The 12415-nt window shown below is 55.7% G+C and overlaps 2 protein-coding genes across 7 annotated transcripts; one reads left to right on the top strand and one right to left on the bottom strand.

Annotated features, from left to right (window-relative positions):
• Window positions 1-722: 722 nt before the first annotated feature.
• Window positions 723-3139, bottom strand: LOC141570080 (DDIT3 upstream open reading frame protein). The gene is made up of 2 exons (XM_074325504.1): window positions 3075-3139; window positions 723-776 (listed from the first exon to the last, which is right to left on the bottom strand). The coding sequence occupies exons 1-2, from the start codon at window positions 3135-3137 to the stop codon at window positions 735-737; spliced, it is 105 nt and encodes a 34-aa protein (XP_074181605.1). The 5' UTR covers window positions 3138-3139; the 3' UTR covers window positions 723-734.
• Window positions 3140-3349: 210 nt separating this feature from the next.
• On the top strand, window positions 3350-12370 carry MBD6 (methyl-CpG binding domain protein 6). Of its 6 annotated transcripts, XR_012493935.1 has the most exons (15): window positions 5271-5407; window positions 6420-6483; window positions 6665-6801; window positions 7052-7154; window positions 7285-7447; window positions 7674-8726; window positions 8886-9547; window positions 9821-9974; window positions 10147-10316; window positions 10422-10835; window positions 10913-10980; window positions 11202-11265; window positions 11400-11569; window positions 11834-11897; window positions 12156-12370. XR_012493935.1 is itself a non-coding variant. In XM_019742233.2 (13 exons), exons 3-13 carry the CDS (start codon window positions 6689-6691, stop codon window positions 11472-11474), a joined length of 3039 nt encoding a protein of 1012 aa, XP_019597792.2. In that variant the 5' UTR covers window positions 3350-3399; window positions 6420-6483; window positions 6665-6688; the 3' UTR covers window positions 11475-12370. The 6 variants fall into 6 exon arrangements, 4 of the variants coding, with proteins under 4 accessions (XP_019597792.2, XP_074181604.1, XP_074181601.1 ...); XR_012493936.1 differs by lacking the exon at window positions 11834-11897; XM_019742233.2 differs by lacking the exon at window positions 5271-5407 and adding an exon at window positions 3350-3399 and having other exon boundaries at window positions 11400-12370.
• Window positions 12371-12415: the final 45 nt, after the last annotated feature.

Below are 12415 nucleotides of genomic sequence, written 5' to 3'. Positions count from 1 at the left end.
AGGATAGTGGGGGATGGGGGTGGGGGTGGAACAAGCACTACAAAGCAGTCTGTACCACAGGTTGGCAAACTGGCTGGTTGCCTGTTTTTGCAGATCAAGTTTTATTGGAACACAGCCATATCCGTTAATTTACATGTTGTTTATGGCTGCTTTTATGCTACAACAGTGGAGATTAATAGTTATGACAGAAACTTTGGCCTTCAGCATCTGAAATATTTATTATATGGCCCTTTAAAATTTACCAACCCCTGGTTTATACTAATATTCCCTCCTAGCTTTTGCCCAGCACTTGAAGAAGCAAGTGCCCGGATATACATTTTTATGGGATCCTTGTAGAAGTTAGCCACCCTGGGGAACTCCGGTGGTAGTTTCCAGGGGCAATTACTAGACCATTTGTGTACCTTTCTTCTGTGTGGGAAGTCCTGTGGGTCAGTCTAACCTTGATGGGGATTGAGGTGTGGTAAAACAAACCAATTATTTTTGTTGGGGCTGACTGCTTACTCAGAACCAGATTTCAGTTAAGACATGCTCTAAGAATAGTGATTTAGTCACCTTGTTAGGCGCAGGCCAGGTGGATGGACATGGTCTGACAGCAAAAGCCTGCTCAAATTCAAACCCTCTGCTCCCATCTTCTCTAGGCGTTTTCATAACTTCTTAAGAGTCCCAATAAAGGGAGCCTAAGGAGCATCTCTTAGGAGTTGGTTTTGGGAAAGAGTGGTTAGGTTTACCTGCTTTCAGGTGTGGTGATGTATGAAGATACACTTCCTTCTGGAACACTGTGGAGATCAAAGATAAATGTTAGCCATTTTTGTAAGGGAGAGAGGCAGCTTCTTTCACTTTTATCTCCAGTCTCCTATTGGTCCGTCCTTTCTGTCTTGTAGAGCACGGATAGTTAACAGTCCTTGTAGCCATTTCCAAGGACAGCAGAGAGCCTAGTTTCCTTTATTTTTAGTTACTGACATTTGTAATCCTGATTACATAATAAGGAAGTCCTGGCCAACTTGGCTTTCTCTAAATTCAAGGCAGGCCAGGGTAAGGACTGGACTATAGGGAAGGGAACAAATCAAGTGGCATTTTCCTAATTCCATTCCCACACTGACAGCCTCCAAATGTACATTCCTAGTCTGGACCTCCAACTGTTATCTAACTCTTACTTGCCATCTCCTTTCAGATGTCTAATAAGTATCTCAGACGTAATATGTCCAAAGACAAACACCTGCTAATATTCCCCTTCCAAGGTATTCCCCAGTCTTGGTAAAAGGCAACTCTAGTTGCTTAAGCCAAAAACCTTGGTATCCTCAGTCCTCTTCTCTGACACCCCCACAATCCAATCCAAATCACCAGCAAAATTTCTTAACTCATTCTTCAGAAACTCAAACTCTAAATACTTTTCACCAATTCCATGGTTAATCTAAATCAAGTTACTATGTCTTAGATGACTGCAGAAGCCTCTTGACTGCAGGTCTCCCAGTTTCTGCTCTTACTACCCCTCCCCCAATCTATTTACAACATAGCAGCAAGAGTGGTCCTTTTAAAATTTAAGTCAGGTCATGTCATTCTCTGTTCAAATCACCCCAGTGACTTCCAATTTCACACATAGTACAGTCTTTAAAATGGCTTAGAAGGCTCTACAGTCTGCTCCTTCCCTGCCCTGGAATTCTCATTGACCACTCTCCCTCTTGCTCACTCTAGTTCAGCCAACTGGCCTTCTGTTCCTTAAAGATAATATGTATACTCCCACCGAAGGACCTCTGCTCTTTCTATTCCTTATCCTGGAAAGCTCTTCCTTCCACATACCTGCATGGCTTACTGCCTCACCTCTTCTAGGTCTTTGTCATCTCAGTGAGGGAACGCCTGGCCACTCAATGTAAAACTGTAATCCCCACCCTGAGCATTCTCTACTTTTCCATGCTTTAGTTTTTTTCTATGACACTCGTCTGTTTGTTTACTGTATGCCTCTTCCCATTGAACTGTAAACTCTGTGAGAGCAGATTTTTCTTCCTCTTGTTCATGGATGTATCCTGGGCCCCAAACTGCACATAGTAGGTGCTCGTTAAGTATTTGTTAGGAATGAATGCAGAAATTCTCCCCAGTGTGTCTTACAGGGAAGGGAGGATGAAGCCCAGGGGCAGAGCAACAGCTGCCTATCCCTGGGGACTGTAGATGCAATATCACCCTGAGTGTTTCTCTGCAGGGCTGTCCTCCCTGGGGGACCCCCCTTGCCTTCCAGTGCCTGGGATGTGCCTTTCATCAGCAGTGGAGCCCCAGGCCAGAGGGCTGCAGAGCCAAACAGGGGGCTGGCCTGATGCAATGGTTACACAGAGATTAGTTGGAGACAGGACAGGGGAAAAGAGGCAGGGACCAATCCCAGGGGAAGGACAATACACTGGGGAGACCCCAAATGACTTTCCACACTTAAGAGATCCAGGATGCTCTCTTGTGCAGGAGGCTCAGGGTCCTCTGGGGGAAAGGAAAAAACCCATCTCTGCTCTCTGTTCATCGGCACCCCTCTTCCCAAAGGCTGTGTAAGTCTCCTAGAGGTACTGTCTTCTACTAAGGTGCAGAACGGCTGTCCTCTGGAGGGTTCAGGAGCCCCAGCTACCGACATGGCTATGCCAGCCCTGAGCCGCTGTCTCTGATACAGGATTGGGGGTGGGGCCGCTGGTGGTAAAACGGAGGCAGCGGCCTAAGCTACAGTCAACCAGGCTTCCCGGCGTGGGGGTGTGTCCTGCTGTCCCGCCTCCCACCGGCAGGCCTAACGCGGAGGCCTGGGGTCAAAAACCAGAGAGAACAGAATAAATCTCCCGAGGGCAGCCGGGCCCTTTCGCCCAAGAACACAGAGCACAGCCCGTGCTCCGCGCAGGAGTGGGCTGACACTGTCGTCTGAAGGAGGAGGGATCTGTAAGCACTTCTCCCGAATAAAGGATTCTCCCCATCCCTCCCTCGGACCGTCACCAACTTCATTACGGAGGGGGTGGGGCCACATCCTAAAGAGCGTATGCCCCAACTTTGAGTGGACAACTGGTGTTCGCAAGGCTGCAAAGGTAAAAGGTAGATGGGGAATCAGTACTCACCTCTCGCCTCAGGTTCCGGTTCTGATTTTGGCTCTCTCGCTGCCACCCGCTCATCTTCAACATGATATACCTTGTGTCTTAGACTCAAGCCTCTGACCTGGCTATCCCCGAGCCCTGATCTTTTAACAGGACCTTGCCCCCCTCTAGGGGGCGGATTCAGCAGCCTGCCAATCAGAAAGCGGCACGCCGGCGTTGGCCCCGCCTCATCCTTACATCCGCCACTCAGGAGCCCTCGCGGCACCGCCCCTTTTGCTCCCGCCCTCTTGGGGGTCGAAGTCTTGTTGGACCCGGAAGTGGCTTTGGGTCACGAGGCTTCGCGGAGGAGGTGAGTGAGTCATGCGCGCGCGCGGAGGGGAGAGCTGGAAGGGGGAGGGGAGGAGATGGGGGCGGGGATGATGCAATGTTTGGCAACCGGTGTCGCGCGCGCACGCGCAGGGGACTACGAGGGTGGTGGGAGGTGCGGGGGGCGGGAAGGGGTGAGAAGAGAGGGCGGGGCTCCAGTTCCCCTCACCCAACGGCCCCAACGGCTATCAACCGTGGCCGCCCCTAGGCTGCCGAGTGAAACCTCACTGTAGCTTCCTGAGGAGTTCTTGGTTTGCCCATCTGGCATTAGCCCCCGTTTTACCTCCTTCCATAAGGGACTTCCATTTTCCTTGGCCTCTCCCAGCTAATGGGCACAAGGCCTTTTAAACCTCCCTCCTGAAAGTTTGCATCCCACCGCCAGAATTGTCTACATCTTCTAGAGTCTTCTTAAAGGGGTCTAATCTTTTAGCCCCCTAACTCCCCAAAAAGGGCAGCCCCCTAACTCCCCAAAAAGGGGCCAAGGTGCACGAATCCCCTTGGTAGTCATTTCAGCTCCTTTCAGACAAGCAACTTTGTGAAGTTTCTAATGAGCCCTCAACATGCCAGAATTCATGTTCTTTGCTTGGTGGACCGGATTCTGTTTCCCCACTCATCTCCCCTCATGGTGCTCTGGTGCCCTTCACCAAAGACCAAGACCGTCCTTTTTACCAGACAGCAAGTTCTGAGAGTCCCTGCTGTGAGGAGCTGGCCACAGGCCTCCTGCCTCCCAGGTGTTTGGACTACAGTAGAGCCTTGTCGCCTGGGACAGCGCATGGACTTGAGCTCACGACTGCCTTGGACTAGGTTGTCAGGAGCCCACATTCTAGCTGCAGCTGCCCCTCACTTGCTCAGGCATCCTAGGCCAGCCACCTAATCTCGTTGTGCCTCGCCGTTCTTGTTTGTAAATAAAAAATGCGTTGTGAAGGTAAAATGAGAACTATGAACTTGGAAGCTGCTTGAGCAAAAGTGAAAAACACCATGTAAAATACAAAGTATTTTTCTTATGCTATTATGTAGAAAACAGAAGCCATGTGGTAGCCTGTTACATATCATACCATACCCTCACGGGGACAACCAGAGTTTATCTAAGTAGAAACTGTCAGAAGGCCGATGTGGCTGGCTGGAAGGTACAGATGGTGGTGTGACAGTGACAGGTCCTTGGCTAGGCCTGCTCGGTTTTTCCAGACCTCCATTTCCCCTTCTGTAGATGGGGCCAGGAGTGGGTTGAAGGAGATGCTCTCTCCTGGCTCAAAGACAAGACCAGGTTGTCAGTGACAGGCAGAGGTCATGTGACTTGACAGGCCGAGGTCGTGTTGTGACATGTTGACCTGGGGAGGCGGGTCAAGTCCCAGCACACTACTCGAGAAGCCTTTGGGGCGGGGCAGGACAAGTCGCGACTTTCATCTTTGGGGGCTGGCCCCTCCCAGACCTGACATTCCTGGCTTCCCCAACAGATTGTGGCTTTGGAAAGGGCCCCTCCCGGGGGAAGGCTGGGATTGGCCACCAATGGCCTGGGAAGAGGTTCAGATCCTTCCGCGGAGGGCGGGGGGGCCGCGTGGGGTGTTTGTTCTCTTGGGGATTAATGGGGGGTTGTGGGGGAGGGGTAGGCGCGCTCCCGCATGCGCACTGCGGCCCCTCCTGTTGGCTCGTCGTTGTCCGCTGGGCGGGGGCCCGGCCCCGCCCCTCTCCCGTCCGGGCGGCGGCGGCGGCGGCGGCGGCTGCGGCGGTGGCGGCGGCAGCGACGGCGGCGGCAGCGGCAGCAGCTTGCGCAGTGCCTTCTGGGAACGGAATCCCCAGGGCTGCCCCTGGCCCCCATGGCGCATGCGCGGGAGGCCGCTCGGTGATCCGCGGCGGCGGCGGCGGCGCTTCCTGCTAGGACCGGCCGGGGCCGTACCGGAGGCTCGGGCTCCACCGACCCTCCTCCCACTCCCTCCCACTCACCCTCTGGGCCGCGACTGCGCAGGGCGGGGCCGGCCGAACCATGGGCCGCGGTGAGTGCAGGGCCCGGCCCCCCCACCCCGCCCCTCCCCCTCCCCTCCCCTCCCCTCCTCTCCTCCTCTCCAGTCCCTACCCTCTGCCCCCTCCGCGTCCTCTCGGCCCCTTTCCCTGGCCCCATCCCCACTCGCCCGCCCTCACCTGCCCCCACCGTTTCTCCCTCTCACTGCTTGACTTTTGCCTTCTTCACCTCCCTCGCCTTAGTGCTTCGCCCACCCTCCGCCCGCCCTCTCCCCAAGTTCCTTCCTACTTCGTGCGCCTTCCCCTCCTCCCCAAGCTGAGGGAAGCAGGCTGGGTGACAGGGCGCCTTGTTATGAGAGGGAAAGTTTTGAAGCCGCGAGTATGGGGTGGGAGCGATGGTTGGGGAGGATACTTGCAGGTTTGAGGGGCCGCCCCACATGTTAGAGGAGAATCCCAGTTGGAGCTTATTTGAAGCCTGTGGGATAGGAGGTGCTGAATCTCCTTGCCTTAGGCTTGGGGGGAAAGCAGGAGCTTCTCAGGATTCTGGGAGAAGACCCAAATGAACCAGATCAGTGATTGTCCAATGGAGCAGGCAAGGGGGGAGTTCTGTTGGTACCACCCCAGCGGGCAGTTGGGCAATTGCCTGGTGACCTGTGGGGCAATCTGTACTTTTTATATGATCTTCCTGGGTGGGGGTGTAGGGAACAGCAGGGGCCAGACTCTATGGGAAACTTCCTAGTGGCCTGGCATTATGGAAATTTGCCCACACTGTTGGGTGAAGTCTTCTGTCCCTGATGAGACAAAAGGACCCTGCCCTTTAAGTCTAGGGATTGGGTTGTGATTCTTTGCCCCTGGGAGTTGAGGCTTTGACCCTCTGGTCCGTAGGGACTGCACATGGAAAGGATGGTTGTGGACTCGGCCAGCAGCTCCCTGAGATTTTTATGGGCACTTACTTCATTAAGGATCTTTTTCCCTTGAGTGTCTTGAGCTATGGTGCTCTCCTGAGCTGGGCAGATTACTGACAGTCCCTTCTCTTCTCTCTCACAGGTGTGGGCTAAGCCGGCGGCCCCGGCTTTAGACTGGACCCCACAATGTTTGCAGAGATGTTCAGGTAGCCATGGTGGGATGGCGGAGGGTTCCCCCTCATTCTTCCTCCCAGCTCTCTGAGGGTGTTCCCTTGCCCCCGAGTTCTCTTGGGTTTCCCCACACAACCTTTGCCTTCCTGAGTACTCCCTCAGGTACCCAGCCCAGTTTAATCCTTCTAATGCCCACATTGATGTGTGTGTTATCAGGCACGTGGGAGCTGATTACACACAATGAATGGGGGCAATGAGAGCAGTGGAGCAGACAGAGCTGGGGGCCCTGTGGCCACATCTGTCCCCATTGGCTGGCAGCGCTGTGTTCGAGAGGGTGCTGTGCTCTATATCAGGTATGGATCCTCAGAGTTCGCCAAATTCTACCCCCAGGCCCTTCGGCGGCCTGAGTCCTTTCTCCTGCCCCACTGCCCAGATCTCTGCTACCCTGGTGCCTTCCTGTTCCTCCTTCCTTCCTCCCTCAGCCTTTTTGCTCTCTGTATCTTTGGTCCTTTGAGTCTGTTATCTGTCTCTTCCCACATCCCTTACCCTAGGAGTGTTTCCTGAGTCAGTGTCAACTAACCCCATACTTTCTGACCCTCTTAGCCCAAGTGGCACAGAGCTGTCTTCCTTGGAGCAAACACGGAGCTACCTCCTCAGTGATGGGACCTGCAAGTGCGGTCTGGAGTGTCCACTCAATGTCCCCAAGGTCAGAGTGGTGAGGGGTGCCAGAGAGTACAGGGATAAGCCGAGAGACTTAATGCAAATCACTGTCCTTGGGAGCTCTTGTCACAGATTCCACCCCCTCAGGGTCCCTGTCCTGGCCTTCTACCTTACAGGTTTTCAACTTTGACCCTTTGGCCCCGGTGACCCCGGGTGGGGCTGGGGTGGGGCCAGCATCAGAGGAGGACATGACCAAGCTGTGCAACCACCGCCGGAAAGCCGTTGCCATGGCAACTCTGTACCGCAGCATGGAGACCACCTGCTCACACTCTTCTCCTGGTGAGTCTTCACTTTACAAAAGACTGAGGACAACTTAAGGGTCTGGAAGAGGGATGGTGGGAGGAGCTCCATGAGAGGGAACAAGAAGAAGGATGGAGTGGGGAGCTGCTTGGTGAGAGGAGGGTACAGTAAGACTGGGAATTTATGGGACACAGGATGAAGAAGCCAAAAGAGAATTCTTAGAAGGAGAGCCACGGGCTAACCTATCATTTCTCATTTATTGCAGGAGAGGGAGCGAGCCCCCAAATGTTCCACACTGTGTCCCCAGGGCTCCCCTCTGCCCGCCCTCCCTGTCGAGTTCCTCCCACTACTCCACTTAATGGGGGTCCTGGCTCTCTTCCCTCAGAACCACCCTCAGTTCCACAGGCCTTCCCCCCTCTAGCAGGCCCTGGGGGGCTCTTCCCACCACCAAGGCTTCCTGACCCAGTCCCCTCTGGAGGCAGCAGCAGCCCCCGTTTCCTCCCAAGGGGCAATGCCCCCTCTCCAGCTCCTCCTCCTCCACCTGCCATCAGTCTCAACGCCCCCTCATACAGCTGGGGAGCTGCCCTCCGATCCAGCCTGGTGCCCCCTGACCTGCGCTCTCCTCCAGCCCCCCATGCCTCCTCTTCACCACCTTCAGACCCTCCTCTCTTCCACTGTAGTGATGCCTTAACGCCCCCTCCTCTTCCCTCAAGCAATAATCTCCCTGGTCCCCCTGGCCCCCCTGGTCCTGCCACTCAGCCACCAGTGTCTTCAGCCACTATGCACCTGCCCTTGGTCCTGGGACCCCTGGGAGGGGCCCCCACGGTGGAGGGGCCTGGGGCACCCCCCTTCCTTGCTAGCAGCCTACTCTCTGCAGCGGCCAAGGCACAGCATCCCCCCCTCCCCCCTCCCAGCACTTTACAGGGCCGAAGGCCCCGTGCCCAGGCACCCTCAGCTTCCCACTCATCACCCCGTCCCTCTCAGCGTCGTCCCCGCAGACCCCCAACTGTGCTACGATTGCTAGAAGGGGGAGGCCCTCCTCAAGCCCCTAGACGGAGCCGTCCTAGGGCCCCTGTTCCTGCTCCCCAGCCCTTCTCTCTCCCTGAGCCATCCCAACCGATTCTCCCTTCTGTGCTGTCCCTTCTGGGACTCCCCACCCCTGGCCCGTCCCACTCTGATGGAAGCTTTAACCTTTTGGGGTCAGATGCACACCTTCCTCCTCCTCCAGCCCTCTCCTCAGGGAGCCCTCCCCAGCCCAGGCACCCCATCCCACCCTCCCTGCCTGGGACCACCAGTGGCAGCCTCAGCAGTGTGCCAGGTATGTGAGTGTGAGAGAGGCCCTCCTCACCTGGGGTGGAAAGAGGTAGCTAAGGCATTTAGGGGAGAGTGGGTTTTCTGGGTTGGGGGCATGGAAGTGGGGTTCTTTGGACATTGGGAGAAAGGGCCTCCCTTGAGCTATATCTCTTTTCCTTTGCAGGTGCCCCTGCCCCACCAGCTGCCTCCAAAGCCCCCGTAGTCCCTAGCCCTGTGCTTCAAAGCCCATCTGAAGGGCTCGGGATGGGGGCGGGCCCAGCCTGTACTCTGCCTCCCCTGGCTGGTGGGGAGGCTTTCCCTTTCCCCAGTCCTGAGCAGGGCCTGGCACTGAGTGGAGCCGGCTTCCCAGGGATGCTAGGGGCCTTGCCTCTCCCTCTGAGTCTGGGGCAGCCTCCACCTTCTCCATTGCTCAGCCACAGCTTATTTGGCGTGCTGGCTGGGGGAGGGGGACAACCTCCCCCTGAGCCCCTGTTACCCCCACCAGGAGGACCGGGCCCTCCCCTGGCCCCAGGCGAGCCCGAAGGGCCTTCGCTTTTGGTGGCTTCCCTGCTTCCACCACCTCCTTCAGACCTTCTTCCACCCCCTTCTGCACCTCCTAGCAACCTCCTTGCCTCTTTCCTGCCCCTGTTAGCCCTGGGCCCCACAGCTGGGGATGGGGAGGGATCTGCAGAGGGCACTGGGGGTCCAAGTGGGGAGACATTTTCAGGTTTGGGAGACCTGCCCCCGCTACTGTTCCCCCCACTTTCAGCTCCCCCCACCCTCATAGCTTTAAACTCTGCGCTGCTGGCTGCCAGCCTGGATCCCCCCTCGGGGACAGCCCCCCAGGTGAGGATAGGGGGTGAGTGGGTGGGACAGAACAAGAGGTAGAATCAGATGGGAGCTGGGAATCAAAGGCTTTCAGTTTCATGCCTGAGCTCTTAGAGCCTGTGGGGAGGGCTCAGTGCTTGGCTGGGGGTAGGATGGCTGCGGGAACTGGGCCTGTATTTAATAAGCATGGCCTACTTCACGTGAGGCTTCAGTGAGATTGTGGATGTGAAAGAACAATAGAAGTGTGGCCCACTTTACACACATTAAGTGTTACAACCATTTTCTCCTTAGCCCTGTGTCCTGAGTGCCCCCCAACCTGGACCACCTACCTCCAGTGTCACCACGGCAACTACTGACCTGGGAGCCTCCTCTCTGGGCAAGGCCCCCTCCAACTCAGGGAGACCCCCCCAACTCCTTAGCCCTCTGCTGAGTGCCAGCCTGCTGGGTGAGTCTGAGGGAAGACTGGTGTGAAAGAGAAGCAGCAGTAAAACTTGGGAGTAGCAGCTGGATGAACTGGGGAAGAAAGTCTTTGATCACTGGGTGAAGCTTACAGGAATAGGGTTTGCTCAACCTAGCTGGTTTGCCTCGGGAGCCCCGACTTTCTAATTCCTCAACAGGTGACCTGTCTTCGCTGACCAGCAGCCCTGGAGCCCTCCCCAGCCTGTTGCAGCCTCCTGGCCCTCTTCTCTCTGGCCAGTTGGGGCTGCAGCTCCTCCCTGGGGGGGGAGCTCCTCCACTCCTCTCAGAGGCTTCTAGTCCCCTAGCCTGCCTGCTACAGAGTCTCCAGGTGAGAGTGGGGGGTGTGTTTGTCAGGAAGTTTTTCCAAACTGGAAACATAAGCATCTGAGCTGTAAAGCAGAGGGACTGTATTGATTTTACTTTTTGTCTGCAGGTTCCTCCCGAGCAGCCAGAAGCCCCCTGTCTGCCCTCTGAGAGCCCCACCTCGGCCCTCGAACCAGAGCCTGCCCGGCCTCCCCTCAGTGCCTTAGCCCCACCCCACAGTTCTCCCGACCCCCCAGTCCCTGAGCTGCTCACTGGGAGGGGGTCAGGGAAACGGGGCCGGAGGGGAGGAGGGGGACTTCGGGGCATTAATGGTGAGGCCAGGCCAGGTCGGGGTCGAAAGCCCGGCAGCCGGCGCGAGCCTGGCCGACTGGCCCTCAAGTGGGGGGCACGTGGTGGCTTCAATGGACAAATGGAACGGTCCCCAAGAAGGACCCACCACTGGCAGCATAATGGGGAGCTGGCTGAAGGGGGTGCTGAGCCCAAGGATCCATCCCCTCCTGGGCCCCATTCTGAGGACCTTAAGGTGAGTGCAGAGTGATGAAGGCTCTGAGGAAAGGCTGGTGCCACGGTGCCTTCTGCTAATGTTCCTTACACACACAGTCCATCTGTTCTCAGGTGCCCCCAGGGGTAGTCAGAAAGTCTCGTCGTGGCCGAAGGAGAAAATACAAGTGAGTATTGGGCCCACCACAGTCCTGGCCTATCCCCACTTCTTGCTGGGTTTATAAAAATGTCTCAAGAGTAGCTTGGCTTTCAAAAGGACAAATACTTATTTGAATATGAATAAGGATGTTATACGTTTAGTGTCCAAGTGGAGAAGTTTCCCACTCAAAGTCTGAAATTCACGTGGTGCTTGGGGAGCTGTGCTGATCACCTGTGCCCCTTATTGCAGCCCGACCCGGAACAGCAATAGCTCCCGCCAGGATGTTACCTTGGACCCCAGCCCTACAACCCGAGTAAGTGTGTGTCAGTGGCTGGGTGGGAGGGAGTGTGTAAGGGATGATAGGAGGATAAGGGAGTGGGTAGAAAATAAAAGACTTCTTGATACCTAGCTGTTTTATCATTTCTTTCAACTTCCCCTCTTGCATAGGCGGCTGTCCCTCTGCCTCCCCGGGCCCGCCCTGGCCGTCCTGCCAAAAACAAGAGGAGGAAACTGGCCCCATAGCAGCCATACCTGGAGCTGGATCTGACCCTGATTGGGGAGAGCTGAGTGCTGAGCCTTGGGAGACCCTGCCAGCCACCTGCACCTGTGGACAGTGGGTGGGGCACTACTCCCCACTCCGAGCACAAATGCAAGCCCTTCCCCTACAATCCCATCCTGAGCCATTGCAGGGGGTAGGGAAGCTCACCCCCCCTCCCCCCCAAAGCCATGTCACTGAAAAGGCCTGGGGGGGTGGTATATGGCCCGCTCCCCACCAGGCTAAGGGGAACACCCCCTTCCCCAGGTCTTTTATTTGTTTAAGTTATTTTTGCACAAATGATTCTTTTATATTTAATTCGACTTCATTGCCTCCCTTCTTGAAGCCAGCAGGCTCAGTTTACAAACCTGTGAGCTACTGTTGGCTGCTGCCCTCCTTCCCAGTGAAAGGTACAAAGCAATAAGCATCATGCATCCTCCCTTCACCCCTCCAACACCCCTCTGTCTCTGGCTCAGGTTGCTCAAAGCACAGATCCCCCTCTTACCCGTCCCCAGGTTTGAAACACATAGCCTCATTTCAAGGTGTAGCCAGCTTCCCTGTACTTTCCTCTGGGATAGAAAAAGGGGGTAAGGGGGCAAAGAGACCCCCCTGGGCCTCTCCTCCCATACACACTACACTGCCCCTTCTCCCCCCATCAAAACGCTCAGAGACGTTGTGATGATGCGACTGAGGATTATGCAACGTGGTCCAACCGGAGCGGCCAGCATGACCAGCTGTCCAGGGGCTGCCTCCTGCCTTTTCTTTTGTAAAGACAAGACCCTTGGGAGTTTTAATTCTGTTTTGTACTTGCCCTGTGGGGCCTCCACTGCTTTTCTATGGGAGACACTCTTAATTTAACAGATGAGAATATTTTGAAACTCTGGCTCTGACTCTGTACTCATTTTTTCCTTAGTTCTTTGGTATGAAC

The sequence above is a fragment of the Rhinolophus sinicus genome, linkage group LG02 (assembly GCF_036562045.2).
Source record: "Rhinolophus sinicus isolate RSC01 linkage group LG02, ASM3656204v1, whole genome shotgun sequence".
Classification (NCBI taxonomy): domain Eukaryota; kingdom Metazoa; phylum Chordata; class Mammalia; order Chiroptera; family Rhinolophidae; genus Rhinolophus; species Rhinolophus sinicus.
This window is presented reverse-complemented; position numbering and strand designations above follow the sequence as displayed.